The sequence below is a fragment of the Pelophylax lessonae genome (genome assembly GCF_965119305.1).
Source record: "Pelophylax lessonae genome assembly, chromosome: 8".
Lineage (NCBI taxonomy): Eukaryota > Metazoa > Chordata > Amphibia > Anura > Ranidae > Pelophylax > Pelophylax lessonae.
The window spans coordinates 298,747,199-298,773,312 of record NC_138775.1 but is presented as its reverse complement, the minus strand read 5'-3'; the positions used below and the strand labels follow the sequence as shown (position 1 = coordinate 298,773,312).

The 26,114-nt window shown below is 47.9% G+C and overlaps 1 protein-coding gene across 1 annotated transcript in view; it reads right to left on the bottom strand.

Moving 5' to 3' along the window:
• DMAP1 (DNA methyltransferase 1 associated protein 1) overlaps positions 1–26,114 on the bottom strand; it is a 138,103-nt gene that overhangs the window by 50,848 nt on the left and 61,141 nt on the right. The window contains exon 8 of the mRNA XM_082265025.1: positions 22,209–22,280. Within this exon, the coding sequence (XP_082121151.1) occupies positions 22,209–22,280 (72 nt within the window). The remainder of the gene's footprint in view (positions 1–22,208; positions 22,281–26,114) is intronic.

The following is a 26,114-nucleotide window of genomic DNA, read 5'->3' as shown; positions in this document are numbered from 1 at the left end:
ATCTCTTCTGTCACATAATTGCTTCTCCTACCCAACTTTAGAGAAATAAATATTGGCCTTAGTGGGACATTGCACTACAAAGTTACATAGTTAGTCTGGTTGAAAAAAGACACAAGTCCATCTAGCTAAGCCAATAAAAAACAAAAAACAAAAAACAAAAAAACAACCACCATACAATCCCCTATACACAATCCTATACCCGCCCCAATCATACAATCCCATATACACAATCTTATACCCTCCCCAACCATACAATCCCATATACACAATCCTATACCCACCCCAACCATACAATCCCCTATACACAATCCTATACCCGCCCCAATCATACAATCCCATATACACAATCCTATACCCACCCCAACCATACAATCCCCTATACACAATCCTATACCCGCCCCAATCATACAATCCCATATACACAATCCTATACCCACCCCAACCATACAATCCCATATACACAATCCTATACCCTCCCCAACCATACAATCCCATATACACAATCCTATACCCGCCCCAATCATACAATCCCATATACACAATCCTATACCCTCCCCAACCATACAATCCCATATACACAATCCTATACCCACCCCAACCATACAATCCCATATACACAATCCTATACCCTCCTCAACCATACAATCCCATATACACAATCCTATACCCGCCCCAATCATACAATCCCATATACACAATCCTATACCCTCCCCAACCATACAATCCCATATACACAATCCTATACCCACCCCAACCATACAATCCCATATACACAATCCTATACCCTCCCCAACCATACAATCTCATATACACAATCCTATACCCACCCCAACCATACAATCCCATATACACAATCCTATACCCTCCCCAACCATACAATCCCATATACACAATCCTATACCCTCCCCAACCATACAATCCCATATACACAATCCTATACCCACCCCAACCATACAATCCCATATACACAATCCTATACCCACCCCAACCATACAATCCCATATACACAATCCTATACCCTCCCCAACCATACAATCCCATATACACAATCCTATACCCTCCCCAACCATACAATCCCATATACACAATCCTATACCCACCCCAACCATACAATCCCATATACACAATCCTATACCCTCCCCAACCATACAATCCCATATACACAATCCTATACCCACCCCAACCATACAATCCCATATACACAATCCTATACCCACAGTTGATCCAGAAAAAGGCGAAAAAACCCCAGCAAAGCATGATCCAATTTACTACAGCAGGGGAAAAAAATCCTTCCTGATCCCCCGAGAGGATCTTCCCTGGATCAACTTTACCTATAAATATTAGTACCCAATTATATAATGTACACTTAGAAAAGAACCCAGGCCTAAAGCAATCTAGTGAGCTGGCCAGAGTCTATTCCACATTTTCATAGCTCTTACTGTGAAGAAACCTTTCCGTATTTGGGGACGAAATCTGTTTTCCTCTAGACGTAAAGAGGGCCCCCTTGTCCTCTGTGTTGACCTTAAATTGAATAACTCAACACCAAGTTCACTATATGGACCCCTTATGTATTTATACATGGAGATCATATCCCCCCTTATGTATTTATACATGGAGATCATATCCCCCCTTATGTATTTATACATGGAGATCATATCCCCTCTTATGTATTTATACATGGTGATCATATCCCCCCTTATGTATTTATACATGGAGATCATATCCCCTCTTATGTATTTATACATGGAGATCATATCCCCCCTTATGTATTTATACATGGTGATCATATCCCCCCTTATGTATTTATACATGGAGATCATATCCCCCCCTTATGTATTTATACATGGTGATCATATCCCCCCTTATGTATTTATACATGGAGATCATATCCCCCCCTTATGTATTTATACATGGAGATCATATCCCCCCTTAATCTCCTCTTCTCAAGAGAATAAATTCAGTTCCTCTAATCCCTCCTCATAGTTGAGCTCCTCCATGCCTCTTATCAGTTTGGTTGCCCTTCTCTGCACTTTCTCCAGTTCCCCGATATCCTTTTTGAGAACTGGAGCCCAAAACTGAACTGCATATTCCAGATGAGGTCTTACTAATGATCTGTACAGGGGCAAAATGATATCTCTCTCTCTCTCTGGAGTCCATACCTCTCAATACAAGGATTTTGCTCACTTTGGAAACCGCAGCTTGGCATTGCATGCTATTATTAAGCTTCTAATCTACCAGATCCTTCTCCACTTTGTATTTCCCCAGTGGGAAACAAATGATGGTGGTATGGGAACAAAATTAAGGGGAGCTTTGACAGCCACATTATGTTGATATTGAAAGGGAATCAAATGATGTCAAATGACATACGAGGAACATTGCCACTCAAATCATGGTGGTATGGGAACCAAATCATGGTGGTATGGAAACCAAATCATGGTGGTATGGAAACCAAATTATGGTGGTATGGGAACCAAATCATGGTGGTATGGGAACCAAATCATGGTGGTATGGGAACCAAATCATGGTGGTATGGGAACCAAATCATGGTGGTATGGGAACCAAATCATGGTGGTATGGGAACCAAATCATGGTGGTATGGGAACCAAATTAAGGGGGTTTGGATAGCCAAATAATGGTGGTTTAAAAACTAAATGCTGGAGGTGCTGGAATCAACTTAGGGGGGTTCGGGAATCAAATTGATGGTGGTATGGGGTCTAAATGATGGAGGTAGGAGACTGAATTTCTCGACAATTACAATAAAAATAAAACTGGATTCTCAGCATTATTAAACATATTATCATCAGAGAAATGGACTTGGTGTCAAATGACATACGACGAGCATTGACACTAACAGGACCTTCATGTGCAGGCACAGAAGCTGTATAGGAATGTTGAATTGGAACCAAACCATGGTGGTATAGGAACCAAATGACAGTGGTACCAAATTAAGGGGAGCTTTGACAACCAAAATATAGTGGTATTGGAAGGGAATTAAAATGATGGTGGCACAGGAACCAAATGATGGAAGTATGAAAACCAAATGAGGAAGGAATTGGACCCAAATGATGGTGGTATGGGAACCTAATTATGGGGTTACTGGAACCAAAATATGGAGGTATCAGAACCAAATTATGGCAGTAAGGGGAAAGGAATCAAATGATGGTAGTACAGGGACCAAATTATGGGGTATGAGAATTAAATGAAGGTAAACTGGAACCAAAATTATAGAGCATTTGGGAACCAAATATGGGGGTACAGGACTGGGTCTCTGAATAAAAAAAAAAATCTGAAACTGGATTTTCTGCATTACTGAAACTGAAATGAGTAGAGAAATACTGTAGACTTGATGTGTCAGAGGAATGCTGCCTATGACCCCAAGAACACCGACCCCACTGTCAAACATGGAGGTGAAAACATTATGCTTTGGGGGTTTTTCTGCTAGAGGACAGGACAACTTAATCGCATCAAATGAACGATGGGTGGGTCCATGTACTATCAAATCTTTGGTGAGAACCTTCTTCCCTCAGCCAGGACATTGAAAATGGGTCGTGCATGGGTATTCCAGCATGACAATGACCCAAAACACATGGCCAAGGCAACAAAGGATTGGCTCAAGAAGAAGCACATTGAGGTCCTGAAGTGGCCTTGCCAGTCTCCAGACCTTAACCACTTGCTGTCTGCTCACTAGAGCTCTACTTCGGCAAAGTGGTTCGTTATCGTCTGGCGACGTAGACCTACGTCGCCAGACACTCCCCTTACTCGGCGCAGCGCGCGCACCGCCGGAGGCTCGCTCCCACTGTATTCAGTCACAGCGGGAGTCGGGCCAGGGGAAGAGCTGCGGCGATCGAGTGTGGAGATCCGTCCGCTTGTGTAAACAGAGCAGGCGGATCTCCTAAGTGACAGGCAGGGTCAGATTGCAGGGTTCAGCATAGCTCAACCTGCGATCTGTCCCTGTGTCACTCAGTCACCTCCCCCCACACACGTCAGTAAGCACCAGGCATATATTAACCCCTCCCTCTCCAATAAAATTAACCCCTTCCCTGCCAGTGTCATTTTTACAGTAACAGCATATTTATAGGACTGATTAATGCAGTAATGTCACTGGTACCCCCAAAAGTGTCAAAAATGTCAGTTAAGGGTCCAATCTGTCCGCCGCAATCCCGAAAAAAAAAAAACGCAGATCGCCGCCATTACCCGTTAAAAAAAAAAAAAAAAAAAACACCAAAAATGACAAATCTTTCCCTTAGTTAGTAAATGCAATAACTTTTGCGCAAACCAATCAAAATACGCTTATTGTGATTTTTTTTTTACCAAACATAGGTAGCAGAAAACAAATTGGCCAAAAATTAAAAAAAAAATTTTGATTTTTAAATTTTTTTGGGGGGGAATTTCATATAAAAAAAATGTGAAAAAAATTGTTATTTTTTCAAAAATCGCACAGGTGATCAAATACCACCAAAAGAAAGCTGTTTGTGGGAAAAAAAGGACGTAAATTTTGTTTGTGTACAGTGTCGCACAACCGCGCAATTGTCAGTTAAAGTCGCACAGTGCCGAATCGCAAAAAGTGGCCCAGACGTAAGACAGCAAAATCCTCCGGTGGTAAAGTGGTTAATCTCAAAAAAAAATATGTGGAGGGAGCTGAAGGTTCGAGTTACCATACGTCAGCCTGGAAACCTTAATGACTTGAAAAAGATCAGCAAGGAGAAGTGGGACAAAATCCCTCCTGAGATGTGAACAAACCTGGTGGCCAACTACAAGAAACGTCTGACCTCTGATAGCCAACAAGGGTTTCTCCTTCAAGTACTAAGTCATGTTTTGCAAAGGGGTCAAATACTTATTTCACTCATTAAAATGCAAATCAATTTATAATTTTTTTTTAAAATGCGTTTTTCTGGATATTTTTGTTGTTATTTTGTCTCTCACTGTTAAGATAAACCGACCAATAAAATTATAGACTGATCATTTCTTTGTCCGTGTCAAATACTTTTTTGCCTTACTGTAAATTCAATAAAATTTGAATGTCTTTCCTTCAGCTGCTCTATTCTTATCTTTAGATATGTAAAATTTAGTCATAAGGAATAGCGATGATTATAATAGGGACAGTCCAATGAAGGGGGTTATAGGGACACGTTGGCCATGTCCATTGGGAGCCTGATGAAGGAGGTGGATCCTCTGAAACTACGTTGCGGCCCACTCTCTCCACAGCCTCAGTTGTCTCCTGCCGGCTTCCGTGGAGGAACCGGCAGGGTCTTGTGATGCTGCATCCGGCTCATGGCTGTGCGCCGCTGATGTCCTCAGGAGAGGAAGTTTTTGAGATCCCCCTCGGCAACTCTAGACTATCCAACCTCCATCCCTGGATCCTGAGGGTACATCTGTGGCTGGATCCATGCGATCCACACCACCCCTCGATACTACACATTTGGGGACCCACGTTTTTAACACCTGATTGTTGATGCTGGCATTCTTCCATGTAAGTGTATTGAAATAAATTTGCTTTTACCTTCATACACTTCAGACCTGGCGCCCTCGTTTTTTTCTTATTCTCCATTGGTAGATTGTAAATGTAAAAAGAACGAGAACCTCTGGACTAGAGGCTATTATTGCCCACGGCTGGGGCAAATGTCCACACAGAGGACACTATGCAGATCAATGTGGGAGGATATAGATCTTCATGCTCAAGTTATCTCTCCTGCAAAAGTCTTAAGCTGGATACACACTATCCAACTTTTGTGGTTAGATTTCCTTCAGATTTACCTTTTCTATGTAGTACCAGGGCCGGCCAGATTGCATTCCAATTGAAAGTGTTTAGGTTTGACCTCAGTATATGGTTTTGGTAAGTCTAAAGGAAAAAGTCTTCAGAAAATCTTATAGTGTGTATGGCCCATTAGACCTACTTTGCTGATGCTGTCGCATTTCGTATTGAGACCAATAAATATCCGGCTAGATCTCAGCTGATAAAAATGTACCCCGAGAAGGCTGCAGGTAAAAGCGTGCACCCACATCCATACCTCCTACACTCCAAAGGCTTGCTAGGAGATCAACTGGTTTGTGTCTAAATTGGCCCTAATATGTGTATGTATGAATGTGAGTTAGGGAACGTAGATTGTATATATTGGGTTGGTACCTCAAGCCAAGTTGTGGTGGGACTTTTGAAGCAAGTGAATTGTATACAAGGTATACAAGATAAAATTATTTGTATTTAATAGAAAAATAATTTGTTACATCAAACATAAGAGATGTTTATACATATTCATTGTGATGGGTTATGATCCCGACACCCCATTCAGCCAGCCATGCGATCGCGACACCCCTTCCAGCCAGCCATGCGATCCCGATATCACTTCCAGCCAGCCATGCGATCCCGATATCACTTCCAGCCAGCCATGCGATCCCGATACCACTTCCAGCCAGCCATGCGATCCCGATACCACTTCCAGCCAGCCATGTGATCCCGATACCACTTCCAGCCAGCCATGTGATCCCGATACCACTTCCAGCCAGCCATGTGATCCCGATACCACTTCCAGCCAGCCATGTCATCCTGACACCCCTTCCAGCCAGCCATGTTATCCCGATACCACTTCCAGCCAGCCATTTGATCCCAATACCACTTCCAGACAGCCATGTGATCCCGACACCCCTTCCAGCCAGCCATGTGATCCCGATACCACTTCCAGCCAGCCATGTGATCCCGACACCCCTTCCAGCCAGCCATGTGATCCCGAGACTGGAAATATTGTGATAAGTATTCTAGCACTCATCCACTTTGGGTCTATAACCCATCACAATGAATATGTATAAACATCTCTTATGTTTGATGTAACAAATTCTTTTCCAATAAATATGAATAATTTTATCTTCTATACCTTGTATACAATTCACTTGCCTCAAAAGTCCCACAACTTGGCTTGAGGTACCAACCCAATATATACAATTTATCCAGGGACGAAGGCAGACACGTATTCTTATAGCCCTATAGAGATCAGAACCAACCCCATAGGGAATGTAGATTGTAAGCTCCTTGGGGGCAGGGACTGATGTGAATGTACAGTATGTATGTAAAGTGCTGCATAAATTGATGGCGCTATACAAGTACCTGTAATAAAAATATTGTCTTCTATACAACACATGTTGTCATCACAGATGGGGGCAATGGTCTGTATTGGTCAGATGTAGCCAAGTGCCAGACAGCCAAAGAGTCCACCCTATACCAATGTCGGAGAACACACAATTCCCTCCAATCAGTGAACTTAGGAAGCTTCCAAGATCAACCCAAGTGACAGTTTACCATCTCTATCCCTCATCTACATCTTCCCCCCCCTCCCTCCCTCCGCGTCTAGTGGCTGAAGATGCCCCGAACCTCGAAGCTGCTAGGCTATAACTTTCCTCTAGAAATTGATTAGCTGGCTTTTTTCCCCCTTATTTGATTTTTTTTTTAAGGTTAATATATTTTGGCCACCTTCCAACTCTTGACATCTTTTCCCCATGGTCCTCTAGAGGAGACTAACTCTCTGGCATAATTACACAGATGTCTTGTTTGATTTAGGGACTACGGCTCACATGGCAATGCAATAAACAACTGCTTAAACTGCATGAAGTGCGCTTGCACAGGAGGAACATAAATACAAAGCAGGAAAACGTGTGGAACAAAGCTGTAAGATCATCATTTTGGGGAGGGAGATTGCTCAGCCGCCTGTATAACTTTCCAAAAACGCAGCAGATAATGCCTGCAGGCTGTCTGTACCAGATTCACCGGAGAGCTGCACACTCCAAACTACAACCATACCAAAAACTTGACTATAAAAGAGACGCCATTTGGTTACTTGTGGCCAACCCTCTCATCCACCAACTATTAGGGCCAACAATGACTAACACCTTTCAGCCCCACATCCAATCATTGTCCAAATCTTGCCACCTCAGCCTACACAACATCTCCAAGATATGCCCCCTTCCTAAGCAATGACACCACTAAGCCCCTAGTTCACTCCCTGATTATCTCTCGCTTCGACTACTGAAACACCCTCCCCATTGGCTAACCTTTACATAAGCTATCCCCCCTTCAGTTGATCATAAATGCTGCGGCCAGGCTCAATCACCTTTACCAACCCTTCAGTGTCCTCCAACCCTTCTCTGCTGATCCCTCCACTGGCCTCCATTCAGTGTCATCTACCCCTCACTGCCAATCCTTCCACTGGCCTCCATTCAGTGTCCTCCATCCCTCTCTGCCAATCTCTCCCCTGGCCTCCATTCAGTGTTCTCCATCCCTCTCTGCCAATCCTTCCACTGGCCTCCATTCAGTGTCCTCCATCCCTCTCTGCCAATCCTTCCACGGGCCTCCATTCAGTGTCCTCCATCCCTCTCTGCCAATCTCTCCCCTGGCCTCCATTCAGTGTTCTCCATCCCTCTCTGCCAATCCTTCCACTGGCCTCCATTCAGTGTCCTCCATCCCTCTCTGCCAATCTCTCCCCTGGCCTCCATTCAGTGTCCTCCACCCCTTTCTGCCAATCCCTCCACTGGCCTTCACCCCTCTCTGCTGATCACTCCCCATTGGCTAACCTTTACATAAGCTATCCCCCCTTCAGTTGATCAGAAATGCTGCTGCCAGGCTCATTCACCTTTACCAACCCTTCAGTGTCCTCCAACCCTTCTCTGCCAATCTCTCCACTGACCTCTATTCAGTGTCCTCCACCCCTCTTTGCCAATCATTCCACTGGCTTCCATTCAGTGTGCTCCTCCCCTCTCTGTCAACCCCACCTCTGGCTTCCGCTCACCCAACGAATCACATTAAAACTTGGCCCTCAGCTACATCACTAACCTAGTCCCAAAATACCAACAAAATTGGTAAAAATTGGATTTTTGACGGTAAGTCAAAAATCCAGTTTTCTTTTTCGTTCATTGATGGACACAGCTCCTGTCATTCTTGACCATTGGGACGTCCCAAAGCAGTGTCAAACATGAGGGGAGGGAAACAGCAATAAATTCCAAGGCTAAACAGTAGCCAACCAGGCGACAGGGGCTCAACCAAACAACTGGAGCCCACCTGAAAAAAACAATACACCCTCAAAGAGGATCAGGTCCTCTTAATTGCAGCCTGCAAAACTTTGTGACCAAAGGAAACATTTGCAGATGCCAACAGGTCCACTTTATAAAACTTTGTAAAATGCACACAGACGACCAGGTGGTCACCTTGCAAACCTGCGTCACTGACGCTTGATGGCGGAAGGCCCAGGAGACACTGAGCGCCCGAGTAGAGTGCGCCTTGATAGGGAAAGGTGGAACCTGACTCCTGATGGATTAGGTTTGAACCACCGTCTGCCGGATCCATCTGGAAATGGTCGCAGAGAAGTGGACAACCCTTTGTGAGGTCCATCCGTGAGCACAAATAGAAAGTCTGACTTCCTGAAAGACTCTGTTGCTACCAGGTACCCCTAATTGCCCGGACCACATCCAAGGCATGCAAGGCAATTTCCTTTGGATGTTTAGACGTGGGACACAGGGAAGGCAACACAATGTCTTCATTTAAATGAAAGTCAGAGATCACCTTAGGAAGGAATGACGGACAGGGGCGAAGCACCACTTCTAGTGAATCACCAGGTAGGGTGAATGACAGGATAGCTCCGCCAGTTCCAACACCCTGTGCATAGAGGTGATAGCCACCAAAAAGGCCACCTTCTGGGACAGCCTAAGCAGGGGAATCTCCTGAATATTTTCTGTAGAGCTAAAAGCACCAAATTAGTATCCCAAGGTGGCAACGGAGCCCCCACTGGAGAAACCAAATGTTGGACTCTCTGAAGAAAAGTACGCACCAGGGAGTGTGTGGCCAAAGGTTTTTGGAAAAAGACAGCCGAGGCTGATACGCGATACCTGGCCCTTGATGCTACTCGAGGCCACTTTCGAGGCCACTTTCTGTTCAACCCCTCATTGAAGGCAAGTTAAGAACCAAGCCACTGAGAAGAAGCGAGGATCAACCCCAAGAGACTCACACCACGCAATGTATATCTTCAACGTATGATGAAAGATCTTCCTAGAGGTAGATTTCCTATCTTTCAACAATGTAGGAATCACCAACTAAGACAAACCTCTATCCTTCAGCACCTGGCATTTAACAGCCAAGCCATCAAAGCCAGCAACTGTAAAGCAGGATGGAAGATCGGTCCTTGGGACAGCAGATCCTCCCTTAGAGGAAGCTTCCAAGGAATGTCGGCGACCAGCCACACTAGATCGGCGTACCAAGCCAGGCGAGGCCAGTCTGGTGCCACTAACATGACCAGGATACCTTCTGCATTGATCCTGCGGAGGAGTCTGGGCAGAAGCTTGAGAGGAGGGAAGGCGTAGATTAGACGATACTGACCTCACGGGGCCACCAGCGCATCTGGCAGAGGATCCCTTGACCGAGCCACAAACCTCTGCACCTTTCTGTTGAGCCGAGATGCCAGCAGATCCACCTCTGGGGTGCCCCACCGGAGACACAGCTGCTGAAACACCTCTGGATGAAGGGACCACTCCCCTTGGTCCAATGCCTGCTGACTGAGGTAATCTGCCTGTCAATTTTCCACCCGGGAATGTGTACGGCGGAGAGGGCTGGAACGAACCGTTCTGCCCACCTTAGAATGCCGGCTACCTACAAAGCCGCCAGGGCACTTCTTGTGCCCTCTTGGTGATTGACAATGAAACCGCCGTGGCATTGTCTGATTGATGACGACCACTGTCCATCACAAGGGGAGGAAGGATTTTCCCAGCCAAAGCGCCAGAAAGAAAAGCCACCATATCAGAGACTCCTTTGTTCCCCGACTGTGCAAACGGAACTGCCTCGAAGGTAGACACCATCAAGCCCAGCACCCGCATGCAAGTCCGGAGGGATGCCCATTTTTGGACAGCAGGAGGCGAGCTTCAGCCTAAAATTTTTGGAGTTTGTCCAGAGGAAGGAGCACTCTGGCTACGGCCGAGTCCAGAGTCAGGCCCAAATAGTCCAGCTTCGTGGATGGAACCAGGGCAGACTTCTAAAAATTCAGAATCCAGGCGAACTCCAGCAGACTTTGTATTGTGATCTCCGGGTTCTCTATCAGAGCAGAGGGAGACTCCGCTCGCAGGAGGAGATCATCTAAGTAGGCAGTACCGCAATCCCTTGTTGGCGTAGCAAGGCTAATACTGGAGCCAACACTTTTGTGAAGACCCCAGGAGCAGAAGTGAGACCAAAGGGTAATGTCCCAAACTAATAATGCTCCTCTCCCACAGCAAAGCGGAGAAAACGCCAGTGAGTGGCACATATTGGAATGTGAAAATAGGCATCTTTAAAATCTATGGAGGCGAGGAAATCCCCCTGATGCAGAGATGCCACCACCGTTCGAATGGACTCCATTCTGAACTTCTGTACCCGCACAAAGAAATTTAGCGCCTTGATGGCCAGGATTGGACGAACTTTGCCTTCCTTCCTGGGGACTGTGAACAGGTTTGAGTAAAAGCCCTGAAAATGTTGTGAAATCGGAACCTGGAACAAACAACCCTTGAAGGAACAGGTCTTGTACCGCTCCATACAGACCCTGTAACCGGTCTGGGGACAGGCGCATGTTGGAAGGAGAAAACCTTGCCGGGGACAAGAGGGAAACTCGATCTTGTAGCCAGACCGAATTACTCGTGGACCCACTTGTCTTGTACCAGGGAAGTCCGCGGGTCTGGAAACCAGTGAAGACGTTCCCCCACCCCTGATACAGGTGAGGGTGCACATTCATGTAGAAGGTGCCTTGACCACAGGTCTGGAGAAGCCTGCTCTCTGCTTGCCAGATCTGGTTAGTTTGGATCCGTCAGAGGAAGCCCTGAAAGGCTTCAAGCCCTTGTCGGTTGACCCTGAGGGACGAAAAAACATCTTATGAGCCGAGAAGGAAGGTCCACGTTTACGACAAGGTTCCTTGCCCTTAGTACCCTGCGGAAGAAAGGTACTCTTCCCCCCTGTGAGACTTTTTATGATGTCATCCAGGGTAGCTCCAAAACAGACGATCTCCTTGAAAGGGAAGATCAGTCAAGGCCTTTTTAGAAGTCATGTCCACAGACCAGCATTTGAACCAAAAGACACGCCGAAGGACCACCACCAAGGCAGAGAGGCGAGTCATCAGGGGGAGCCGCATCCAAAGAGGCATCACAGATAAACTGCAGCCCCTGGAACAGCTGATCCGTCAGCTCAGCAAAGGCAGGAGGGAGCTGTTCTCCCTCCAGGTCATGGCGTAGGAGCTTAGCCCACTCGGTCAGAGTTTGTGACACCAGTGCAATGGTAAATACCGGCCTCATTGACGAACCAGCTAAGGTATACATAATGCGGGCCACAGCCTCCGCCTTCCAGTCAGCCGGATCCTTAAAGGCCGGGGACTCTTCCACCGGAATCATGGTTGCCTTGTTTAATCTGGAAACCGGAGGGTCCACCACCGGTGTCACAGTCCACTTCTTAAGAAGGGACTCTTCATAGGGGTAATGCCTAGTAAAGCGCTTAGGAACCCCACGGGGATGCTTTGGTCGACCCCACTTTTTAGCGACAATTCTGTCAAAATAGGCGGGGAAAGGAAACACCTTTGCCACTCTGGATGGCTTGTGAGTGCCAAAGGGTACCCTGCGCCTCCGTCGCAGCTTCAGCTACGTCCTCCATCTTCAGGGTCTCACGCACAGATACAATCAGTGCATCCACCAGCACCTTTTCACGCGCGGTAGCAGATTGTGGAGGAATGATCCTCACTATCAGAGAATTCCAGGAGCATGGTCGCAGACCCAGCAGGGTGACCTACGTCCGCGACGGCTGAATCAGATTCAGTATCTGCTGAGGCAGGGGACGCTTTTTGCTAGCCCCTCACTAGCAAGCCGTCTCCACCTGGGACACAAGGGACTCCAGGACCGCCATCAGTGCACAGATGGATGGTTGGGACCCAGAGGGCCCCGCAGCCTCCGAGAGGGGATCAGGTGTGGAAGCTTGTGCTCCCAAGACTCCATGAGTCTCCTTTCTCTTTATGGAGAGATATGGGGTTTATTAGACCCCAGATGTCTCCTCTGCCCTTAAAAGTATCTGATTGACCAAGATCAGTGTGTTCAGATGCTTTCATTATTTAAAAATGGCGCTGTTTACATCTGGGGAAACTGGAAGTGACAAAATACTCGTTGCTTCAGGCTTTCTATACCATAGAGCCGATAGGGAACCTTCCGGTCCTCCATCAGCTCTATGATAAGCTGACAGAACCGCTGGCTTCATTCTGGGCCTGCCGGTTGGATGGGAGAGGCAGTGGTGGGCGGCGGGGGGGGCAATCTTCCCACCGCCTGTAAAAGCAATCCAGTGGCTAATTAGCCACTATGACGGCTTTTGCAAGAAAGCCCCTTCGCCTCCTGAAAAACACAATACCGGGATGATGCCTGTAGCTGCACGTATCATCCTGGAATACCACTTGAATCCGCAATGTATAGGTCTGTTGGGCTCACTTAAGTGGTTAATTCTGTACGGCGTATGCTCAAGATGAAGTGCATGACATCATGAAGTTCATCTCATGCATGCGCTGTATCAGAATACGGAGAGAATTTTCTAGTTGAGGTAAGGGATCTCCCCGAAAGCACTAGTGACGTAGCCTTTCCAGACTAGCCAGAGCTACGCCACTAGTGCCTTCAGGGGAACCAGGAAGTGGATAGTCCAATGTTCGCAGCACTACCTCACGGGTGGTGCAACTGATGTTTACATACATGTGTTCGACCTACGTTGCGCTTTTCATATGGGGTGTGTACGGAAGTGATGGAGGGTGCTTTCTTTTTCAATTATTTTACATTTTTATTTATTTTTTTTTCTACTTTATTGCTATCACAAGGGGGTTAACAATCATATATACATCATCTATATCAGCGGTCGCCAACCAGTGGTCCGTTGACCACGAGAAAATGTTGGTGGTTCCCAGGGGTTCTGCCGCAAATTAACATTGTGGCAGGTGTATACCGGTAAAAGGAAGTTTCCAATGTTGTTCGCAATGATACCGATGCGCACATTTATACTCAATGCCTCCTCTGTAGTTCCGACTCCTGTGAACTCAGAGGGAGGTGCCGGGAGTGGTGCAGAGAGCGGGAGGTGAAGAAGGAGAGCCCTGATCGCAGACTGTGGGAGGGAGCACAAGCACATGGCTGGCTAAGGAGGTGAGATCCAAAGAAGAGTCTCTGGCAGCACTGAGATCTAGGCGGAGGGGGGCAGAGAACCAGAGCATTGTGTGTATAAGGCAGCAGTGTAATCCAGGAGGAGGGGGGCAGAGAGCAAGAGCATTGTGTGTATAAGGCAGCAGTGTAATCCAGGGGGAGGGGGGCAGAGAGCCAGAGCATTGTGTGTATAAGGCAGCAGTGTGATCCAGGGGGAGGGGGGCAGAGAGCCAGAGCATTGTGTGTATAGGGCAGCAGTGTAATCCAGGGGGAGGGGGGCAGAGAGCCAGAGCATTGTGTGTATAAGGCAGCAGTGTAATCTAGGGGAGGGGGGCAGAGAGCCAGAGCATTGTGTGTATAAGGCAGCAGTGTAATCCAGGGGGAGGGGGGCAGAGAGCCAGAGCATTGTGTGTATAAGGCAGCAGTGTAATCCAGGGGAAGGAGGACAGAGAGCCAGAGCATTGTGTGTATAAGGCAGCAGTGTAATCCAGGTGGAGGGGGGCAGAGAGCCAGAGCATTGTGTGTATAAGGCAGCAGTGTAATCCAGAGGGAGGGGGGCAGAGAGCCAGAGCATTTTGTGTATAAGGCAGCAGTGTAATCCAGATGGTGGGGGGCAGAGAGCCAGAGCATTGTGTGTATAAGGCAGCAGTGTAATCCAGGGGGAGGGGGGCAGAGAGCCAGAGCATTGTGTGTATAAGGCAGCAGTGTAATCCAGGGGGAGGGGGGCAGAGAGCCAGAGCATTGTGTGTATAAGGCAGCAGTCTAATCCACAGGGAGGGGGCAGAGAGCCAGAGCATTTTGTGTATAAGGCAGCAGTGTAATCCAGGGGGTGGGGGGCAGAGAGCCAGAGCATTGTGTGTATAAGGCAGCAGTGTAATCCAGGGGGAGGGGGGCAGAGAGCCAGAGCATTGTGTGTATAAGGCAGTAGTGTAATCCAGGGCGAGGGGGGCAGAGAGCCAGAGCATTGTGTGTATAAGGCAGCAGTGTAATCCAGGGCGAGGGGGGCAGAGAGCCAGAGCATTGTGTGTATAAGGCAGCAGTGTAATCCAGGGGGAGGGGGGTAGATAATTATATCTGGGAATCCTTGGTGCTTGATGCGCTTTTTTTCTGGTCTCCCCTTGATTGGAACACATCTGACAACAATTCTTCCTCCCCTTTTTACTCCCTTATTTCCCTCATCTGCTTGTTTGTGAAGTGTACACGGATGGCAGGAGCCCTGAGGAAGCGGAACATTTATGCCGCGAAACACGTTGGCACTTCATGCACTTTTATCCGTCATACATTATTGATGTCACTGTATGTATAATGTTCTTGTGGGCCCTATGTTTCTTTATGGCCCTATATGTTAGGAGGTTTTTTTGTACATGATTGTGTATATTAACCACTTGCCGACCAGTCACTGGGACTGTACTGCGGCAAAGTGGCAGAATTCCGTCCAGCGACGTAGACCTACGTCGCTGGACTCCTCCCCCTGTAGGCGGCGCTCCCGCTGTTTTCAGTCACAGCGGGAGTCAGGCCAGGGGAGGAGCAGCGTCTTCCCCGATCGTCGGGGAATCTAGTTTGGAGATCCGCCCGCTTGTGTAAACAAAGCGGGTGGATCTCCTAAGTGACAAGGAGTGACAGATTGCAGTGTTCAGCATAGCTGAACATGCAATCTGTCCTTGTGTCACTCAGTCACCTCCCCCCACACACGTTAGTAAGCACCAGGCATACATTAACCCCTCCCTCTCCAATAAAGTTAACCCCTTCCCTGCCAGTGTCATTTTTACAGTAACAGTGCATATGTATAGCACTGATTACTGTAGAAATGTCACTGGTACCCCCAAAAGTGTCAAAAATGTCAGTCAAGGGTCTGATCTGTCCGCCGCAATGTCGCAGTCCCGGAAAAAAAAAAAAAAAAAAAAAATCGCAGATCGCCGCCATTATGCGTTAAAAAAAAAAAACACCAAAAATGACAAAAATCTTTCCCTTAGTTAGTAAACGCAATAACTTTTGCGCAAACCAATCAAAATACGCTTATTGTGATTTTTTTTACCAAACATAGGTAGCAGAAAACAAATTGGCCAAAAATGTAAAAAAATTTTGATTTTTACATTTGTTTGGGGGGAATTTCATATAAAAAAAATGTTAAAAATATTATTTTTTCAAAATAAAAGCTCTTTTTTTGTTTATAGCGCAAAAAGTAAAAATCGCACAGGTGATCAAATACCACCAAAAGAAAGCTCTATTTGTGGGGAAAAAAAGGATGTAAATTTCGTTTGGGTACAGCGTCGCACGACCGCGCAATTGTCAGTTAAAGTCGCACAGCGCCGAATTGCAAAAAGTGGCCCAGACGTAAGACAGCAAAATCCTCCGGTGGTAAAGTGGTTAAATAAATGCATTTTTGTACTTTTTTAACACGGTATCTATATGGTTGCTATATTCCTTGTAATGTACAGAGATCACCCAGAGGGGAATATTTTTTTTTTTCCTCAACAAAAGCGGAGTTACGCTTTAACAAGGTATCTATATGGTTGTTATTTCATTTGGGAGTCACTATTTATGCGGTGTTAGAATCATTTCTCTCTCTTTTGGTCTTTCACTTGTCTATCTTGCCGTTTATAAACATACCTTGGTAAACAAGTGGTTAAGGAGCCATAGAAGAGGAAGTACGTTTGCTTTTGTTACAGGCGATTTCCTGGAGAACGAACGATCGGGAGGCTGTAACACAATCGTTTAGAAATGCAAGTCTAACATTTCCAGAGAGGCCGAATCTGATGGGTATTTGTAATTGAAAGTGCGGCTGTTGGGACACTACTGATGTTATTTGGTAACCCAAGAAAGGGGGGGGGTGTGCTGCGGCTAATGTCAGAATACATGATGGCGGTGGTGCATTCTCATTCTAACGCTCTCCCGCTCAGGTGACAGAGACATGACAGCGGATGGCGGCACCTGGCAGCGCTGGGAGCTGTGACCGGCCACGACTCAATCACGATTAGCTGCAGCAGACTCATCATCCGGCGGATATACGGGAGCCCACTAATTAATCAAAGTGCGCCTGTCAGGAGCGGAATATTAATAAGTGCTGCCACCGGGCTGCTCTCCTCACCTTCCCCGCATTCCGGCAGCCATTTCCCTCCCCGGCAGACGCGCACAAATCACGTTTTGCATTTGTGAATAAAAGTAATTTTGAGCTGGTGAACTAGATCTAACTCTCCGGCTGTTGTCACTAAGCTCATTACTCTGGGCGGTCGCTGCTCAAAGTTTTTTTTTTTTTTTTTTTTTTGTTTTTGCAGGTTTAACTATCACGGTGCTGCAGCGACGTCATCGATCTAATCCGGACGGAGTCATTGCAATTAGGGATAGACTGATATTTTGGTCACAACGTAGCGGTATTGGCCGATATTTTGTACATTTAAAGTTTTGAAAAATAAAGAAAATTTTTGACAAATCTGGTACTGAACATGTTAATTTTTGTTTAATGCTTAATGGCTGGCTGGCACCCTGTGGTGGGTGGGTGGCTGGCACCCTGTGGTGGGTGGGTGGCTGGCACCCTGTGGTGGGTGGGTGGCTGGCACCCTGTGGTGGGTGGGTGGCTGGCTGGCACCCTGTGGTGGGTGGCTGGCACCCTGTGGTAGGTGGGTGGCTGGCACCCTGTGGTGGATGGCTGGCTGGCACCCTGTGGTGGGTGGCTGGCACCCTGTGGTGGGTGGCTGGCTGGCACCCTGTGGTGGGTGGCTGGCACCCTGTGGTGGGTGGGTGGCTGGCACCCTGTGGTGGGTGGGTGGCTGGCACCCTGTGGTGGGTGGGTGGCTGGCACCCTGTGGTGGGTGGGTGGCTGGCACCCTGTGGTGGGTGGCTGGCTGGCACCCTGTGGTGGGTGGCTGGCACCCTGTGGTGGGTGGCTGGCTGGCACCCTGTGGTGGGTGGCTGGCTGGCACCCTGTGGTGGGTGGCTGGCTGGCACCCTGTGGTGGGTGGCTGGCACCCTGTGGTGGGTGGCTGGCTGGCACCCTGTGGTGGGTGGGTGACTGGCACCCTGTGGTAGGTGGGTGGCTGGCACAGGGGCTGTGGGTGCCTGGCAGGCTGGTACAAGGCCTGTGGGTGGCTGGTTGGTACAGTGCCTGTGGCTGGCTGGTACACGGACTTGCGGGTGGCTGGCTGTCTGGCACCATGTGGTGGGTGGCTGGCACAGGGGCTGTGGTTGGCTAGCTGGCACCCTGTGGTGGGTGGGTGGCTGGCTGGCACCCTGTAGTGGGTGGCTGGATGGCACCCTGTGGTGGATGGATGGCTGGCCCCCTGTGGTGGATGGATGGCACCCTGTGGTGGATGGATGGCACCCTGTGGAAGGTGGGTGGCTGGCACAGGGGCTGTGGGTGGCTGGCTGGTACAGGGCCTGTGGGTGGCTGGCTGTCTGGCACCATGTGGTGGGTGGCTGGCACAGGGGCTGTGGGTGGCTGGCTGGTACAGGGCCTGTGGGTGTGGGTGGCTGGCTGGCCCCGGGCTGAGGTGGGTGGGTGTATGGTTGTGATACACTCCCGTGAGATTAGTCCCGACTCCAGACAAGGCTGTCCAAGGTGAGGGAGGCGGCCTAAGAAGGCAGAATGACGCCACAAAAATATCAGCAATATCAGTCAGTTCCGGGGCCGATACCGATATATCGGGAAAAGTGCATATCGGCCCCCGATATATCGGCCTTGCTGATAATCGGTCTTTCCCTAATTGCAATGCCACAACGGTTTTCTGAGAAGCCGGAGAATTGGGCATTGACCGCAGCGGAAAGGGTTAATGCGGTCACCACCACAATGACATAATACAAGGACGTTACAAAATATTCATCGCTTCCAACGCCAAAGCTACGTTACATTATTCATATTATTTTCCTTCAGTATCATCCAATATTTATCAAGTGCCAACAATTTATGCTGCGCAGTACACAGAGAGAAATGTAAACTTAACACAAGGAAATTAAAGAGTCACTCCGGATTTATCAGTTTACCTGACCAGGTTCTTTAACCACTTGAGTTTCAGCCTGTATTACACCCTCATTACCAGACCATTTTTCAGTTTCCAGTGTTGTGAGAGTTTGACTCACAATTACCCTGTGGTGCAACACTGTACTCAAATATTTTTTTATTTATATCACATGCCAAATCTTGACCTCCATGCCATTTTATATGGCCCTCGCTTCTCTCCTGCTGTGGCACCCCCCCATCTCCACCTCTACCTTGTCTCAGAAATTGGCAGCAAAGAGGAGGACAGAACTCCTCCATCAGTTTCTGCACTTTTCCGTGCAGCCAGGAAAGGCTCGTCTCTGCCACCGCCCAGGTCTCTGCAGTTGGCAGCAGATAGGACAGAACTCCTCCACCAGATCCTGCACTTCTCTGTGAAGTCATAGAAAGGCCAGTCTCTGCCACCGTTCCCATCTCAGCAGTTGGCAGCAGAGAGGATGACAAAACTCCTCCTACAGATCCTGTGCTTCTCCATGCAGTCGTGGAGAGGCTCGTCTCTGCCCATCTTTCCTGTCTCAGCAGTTGGCAGCAGAGAGGATGACAAAAACTCCTCCTACAGATCCTGCGCTTCTCCATGCAGCCATGAAGAGGCTCTTCTCTGCCACCCCTCCCATATCAGCAATCAGCAGCAGAGAGGAGGACAGAACTCCTGCGCCAGATCCTGTGCTTCTCCATGCAGCTGTGGAGAGACTCGTCTCTGCCACCCTTCCTGTCTCAGCAGTCGGCAGCAGAGAGGACGACAAAACTCCTATAACAGATTCTGTGCTTCTCCATGCAGTCGTGGAGAGGCTCGTCTCTGCTACCATTCCTGTCTCAGCAGTCGGCAGCAGAGAGGAGGACAGAACTCCTCTGCCAGATCCTGCACTTCTCCGTGTAGCCGTGGAGAGGCTTGTCTCTGCCACCCTTCCTATCTCAGCAAAAGAAAAGACAACAGAACAACTCCTACAGATCCTTCACTTCTCTGTGCAGATGTGAGGAGGCTAGTCTCTGCCACCCCTCCAGTCTCAGCGGTCCAAAGCAGAAAGGAGGAGAGAACTCCTCCTACAGATCCTGCTCCTCTTTGTGCAGCCGCAGCACCCCCTTGTCCCTGCCTCACCTTGGCTCAGCATTTAGCAGGCTCCAGCAGCCGACTCCAGCCCTCCTCCAGACCCTACACTTTCTGCTTCCCATCTCCACCCCCAGATTCTTCCTGGCATCAGCACAAGGTAAGGGGGTGCACCGTGATGTAAGGGAGGGTGGAGGACTCGACTTCTGATGGTGGGGGCTCTTGACATCTGATGTTAAGGGGGGGGGGCTCTGGACATCCAGTCTTACAGATGCAACTGGACATCCACCAATCCCTCACCCTTTATCCTCTCCAACATCCACCAATACCTCACCCTTTATCCTCCCCAACATCCACCTATCCCTCACACTTTATCCTCCCCAACATCCACCAATCCCTCACACTTTATCCTCCCCAACATCCACCAATCTTCACCCTTTATCTTCTCCAACATCCACCAATACCTCACCCTTTATCCTCTCCAACATCCACCAATCTTCACCCTTTATCTTCTCCAACATCCACCAACCTCTCATGCTTTACCCTCCCCAATATCCACCTATCCCTCACCCTTTATCCTTCCCAACATCCACCAATCCCTCACCCTTTATCCTTCCCAACATCCACCAATCCCTCACCCTTTATCCTTCCCAACATCCACCAATCCCTCACCCTTTATCCTTCCCAACAACCACCAATCCCTCACACTTTATCCTTCCCAACATCCACCAATCCCTCTCCCTTTATCCTCCCAACATCCACCTATCCCTCACACTTTATCCTCTCCAACATCCACCAATCCCTCACCCTTTATCCTCCCCAACATCCACCTATATCCCTTACACTTTATCTTCCCCAATATCCACCGACCCCTCAACCTTTACTTTATCCTCCCCAACATCCACCTATCCCTCACACTTTATCCTCCCCAATATCCACCTATCCCTCACCCTTTATCCTCTCCAACATCCACCAATCCCTCACACTTTATCCTCTCCAACATCCACCAATCCCTCACACTTTATCCTCTCCAACATCCACCAATCCCTCACACTTTATCCTCTCCAACAACCACCAATCCCTCACCCTTTATCCTCTCCAACATCCACCAATCCCTCACGCTTTATCCTCTCCAACATCCACCAATCCCTCACGCTTTATCCTCTCCAACATCCACCAATCCCTCACCCTTTATCCTCTCCAACATCCACCAATCCCTCACACTTTATCCTCTCCAACATCCACCTATCCCTCACCCTTTGACCTCTCCAACATCCACCTATCCCTCACCCTTTATTACCTCCAACATCCACTAATCATAATCCTTTATATTCTTGCACATCCACCAACCCCCATCCTTTACCTTCAACCTGATAGAAACGCAGTTTGTGTTTCTAAATCGACAAAATCTGAAAGCTGATCCCGCCCACTTCCTTTTGTAAAATGTACTTTGCTCGGAGGCCGGATCTCCACAGATGCTGCATGTCCCCTTAACAACTTTACATGGGGGAAATAGGAACTACATTTCCCATGATTCAAATGAGAATGTACTGATGTGGTCGGCCGACCATTGTCCATGGGTGGGTTATGACCGTGGTGCTGTGGAGATTGCACTGAGCCACACAAGGGAGCGTGATGTAAGCATGCTCTGGCTTTCCTTCAGTAAACTACATAGGAGGAAATGTGACCAGGAGCCATTTCTCCATACAGAAAACAGCAGCGTCTGGTGGTACAATAGAGAAGCTGACAAAGAGGAAGAATAAGGGATCTGTTTTGGGAGGAGAATAACCAATAGATAAAGTTTTTGGAAAACATGGAGAGAATTTTTAACAAGGTAGGAAGGCAACAAGCTTGCTACTGATATGCTTTCCTTCCTGGCTGTAGTACAGCTTGAAAGATCAATACATAGGTGGCAGTTACACGGGCAGTAATCCCCAGCTCCGATTGGGTGTTCAGAGGAGGGATAAATGATTTGGACACCAAAAAGAACGATATGGACAAAAAAAAACAAAAAAAGGCGGTTCTTACCCTTTGGCTACGCAGCGTCACTCCTGCTGATTTGAAATCTGGGAATCGGATACCCGCCGTTTCGGGCACAGCCTGGGAAAACAAATTAATCATTAATAACACAGAGAAAGAAAAAAAATACAGAGGACGCACCACAACCAACAGACAAAGAACTGGCATTAGCAGCGTGACGATGTCCTATGCATGTACAGGAAATCTCCTCTGCTCTCAGGCTAGATTTCTCGTGTCCCCCGATCCATGGAGCCATCTGCACTCCAATGCATGAAGAGAAGAAAGGAACTCTCTGCACACCCGGATTCCGGCTTATTTGAAGCCAACAGTCACTCTAACAGCCCCTGCCCTCGGGAATTCCCCAATAACGCGTTTCACCAAAAGGGCCTACCTGTAGGAGGTTCTGTACGAGTATGCCCATTCCAGTGTAACGCGTTAGCAGGGCGGTTCCAGAGGGCAGGGACCATCGTTGTGGTCGGTGGCTTGAAATAAATCAGAATCTGAGTGACGTCATCAGTGTGCAGAGAGTTCTTTCTTCTCTTCAAGTGTTGATGTCCTGTTGGGGGGTCACCTGACCTTTGCTCTGTTCAGCTCCAACAAAAGGCGGGAAGTTTGCCTTTGGGAAATGAGCAGAAAGGAAGTCAGATGACCCCAGCAAAAAGACAGGAAGGGGGGCACCAACTAGCTGTAGTTATGTGTTCCATTTATTAAAAGGCGCTTTGATGCTCTGAAACGCGTAGCCACACTCCTTTACTGCAGGATCGTCGCAGTGGGATGTCACTTTCGCATCTGCGCCCCCAGTGCGCTCTAGGGTTGTTCTGGACACTTCTGGGTTTGTCTGCCAGCGTCCTGTCCACAGAGCCGGCAACTGCAGCCTCCAACACAGCGGGAGAATATATCACAGAGTTGTACAGCGGTTTTCCTTTTTGATGAGCGAGTGCTTACTTTTATCAAGTGAGTTGTCAATTGTCTTTGAATAAATGGAATACCTTTAATGCTACACTTAGTTGCTGCCCCCTTCTTGTCTTTTTGCATATCCACAGGCTGCTTCTATCTCTTGGGTTTAGGCAGTCATATGTGTAATGGACATTTTTAATTATATACTGCAGTGACTTTCTGCTTGGACACTTCGTATACATTATTATTATTATATATACAGGATTTATATTGTGCCAACTGTTTTTGCAGTACAATTACAATACAGTTCAATACAATAGGGATAGGAGGGCCCTGCTCATAGAGCTTACAGTCTAAAGGGAGGGGTAGGTGGTATAAAAGGTAACAGCTGTGGGGATGAAGTGATGGAGGGGACTCGGGTACAGTTCTTAGGTGGAGGTGGAGTAGGCTTCCCTGAATTAGTGAGTTTTCAGGGATTGTCTAAATGTGGACAGGGTAGGGGTTGACCGGACATACTGGAGTAGGGAGTTCCAGAAGATGGGAGAGACTCTGGAGAAGTCCAGAAGGCGAGCATGGAAGGAGAAAACAAGGGGGCTAGAGAGCAGGAGGGGCAAAGAGGATGCTTTGGAGGCAATATCTGCAGACTTGGTTGTTGATGTAGCTGGGGGCCATCTTGTGAATGGCCTTGTATAGATTGCAGTGACTATTGTTCCAAGCACACATTTGCAGTTGACTGACTTGGTGGTGCCTCATCCCTTATGCGTCATTTATTCTTTACTGTTCAGGTGACCCTAGCAGAACATCAACACTTGAACAGAAGAAAGGAACTCTCTGCACACCGATGACGTAGCACAGATTCCGACTTATTTTAAGCCAACATTCAATTTTACAGCCCCTGCCCTCAGGACCTCCCCTATAACGCATTTCACCCACAAGGGCTTTCTTGTTAGAGGTTCTCTAGGAGTAGGCCTATTCAAGGTAAACACCCTAGCAGGGAGGTCCTGAGGGCAGGGGCTTCAAATAAATGGGAATCTGTGTGACGTCATCGGTGTGCAGAGATTTCCTCTCTACAAGTGTCGATGTTCTGCTGGAGTCACCTGACCTTGACTCTGCTCGGCTCCCACAGGCAAACACAAAGGCGGGAAGATTGCTATATATAGGGAAATTGTCAGCTCTGCTGCACGTGTGATGCGTCTGGCTTTACCACGCATCTAACCCACACAACATACAATATAACCTTTATTTCATGGATTACGAGTAGGTCCACTCCAGGTAAACACATTCAAGGGGAGGTCCTGAAGGCAGGGACTGTCGTAGTGATGGTTGGCTTCAAATAATTCAGAACCTATGCAACGTCAACAGTGTACAGACAGTTCCTTTCGTCACTTCAAGAGTCAATGTCCCACTAGGGACACCTGACCTTCGTTCTGTTCGGCTCCAACAGGCAAACACAAAGGCGGGAAGTTTGTCTTTTGGGAACTGCTCAGAACGAAGGTCAGGTGACCCCAGCAGGACATCAACACATAAAGAGAAGAAAAAAATTCTCAAACATTCTTTACGACAGTCCCTTGCCAAGGGACCTCCCCCTAACGTGTTTCACCCAAAAGGGCTTATTTGTTAGAGGTTCTCTAGGAGTAGGGCTATTGCAGGGAGGTCCTGAGGGCAGGGACTGCCGTAGTGATCATTGACTTCAAATAAATGGAAATCCGTGTGACGTTATCAGTGTGCAGAGATTTCTCTTCTTCTCTTCAAGTGTCGATGTTCTGCTGGGGTCACCTGACCTTCACTCTGCTTGGCTCCCACAGGCAAACACAAAGGCGGGAAGTTTGCCTGTGGGAACTGATCAGAACGAAGGTCAGGTGACCCCAGCAGGACATCAACACATACAGAGAAGAAAACAACTCTCTGCACGTCACACAGATTCCGATTTGTTTGAAGCCAACATTCATTGCGACACTCCCCAGCCTAGGGACCTCCCCCTAAGAGGTTTCACCCAAAAGGTCTAACTTGTTAGAGGTTCTCTAGGAGTAGGCCTATTGCAGTGAGGGCAGGGACTGCCGTAGTGATCATTGGCTTCAAATAAATGGGAATCCGTGTGACCTCATCAGTGTGCAGAGATTTCCTTTCTTCTCTTCAAGTGTCGATGCTCTGCTGGGGTCACCTGACCTTCGTTCTGTTCGGCTCCAATAGGCAAAAATAAAGGCGGGAAGTTTGCCTTTGTGAACTGATCAGAACGAAGGTCAGGTGACCCCAGCAGGACATCAACACTCAAAGACAAGAAAAACTCTCTGCACGTCACACAGATTACGATTTATTTGAAGCCAACTACCATTGCGACAGTCCCCGGCCTAGGGACCTCCCCCTAACGTGTTTCACCCAAAAGGGCTTACTTGTTAGAGGTTCTCTAGGAGTAGGCCTATTGCAGGGAGGTTCTGAGGGCAGCACCCCCCCCCCAATTTATCAAGACAATATTTTCACTAAAAATACACTAAAATCATTGTTTGCGGACGCGCACATAACAGAGAATGTGTGAATTAGCCCTTTTTTAATTGTTTTTTACATTAAGAAAAATGTATAGCTTTTATTTTTTTACACGCTAAAAATTTTTACAATTATTTTATTTTACAATTTTCTTTACAATGTTTAGTTATTATATTTTTTTTACAATTTGTTTTTTTTTTACAGGACAGGGAAGCCAGCAGCGCTGCGGAAAGGGTGGGATGTAAGAAACAGGCAGAACAGGGAGGGGGATAGGTGTCAGAGAAGGAATGATGCCCTGTGTCTGTGTCTCTCCCAGCATCAGGTGAAAGCCGTCAGGAGGGGGAGAAACTGGCTTTCATCTGCTGCAGAGATCCGCACAGGGCTTCCTTCAGTAATTGCCCCTCCTCCCGACCGAACCGATTCCCTGTGCTGTTGGGGCCCCCCTGTGTGCCTGGGTCCCCTACAGGAGGACTGGTGGTTCCCCCCTATCAGCGGCCCTGAGTGTGGATGCTCTGCTGGGGTCACCTGACCTTCGCT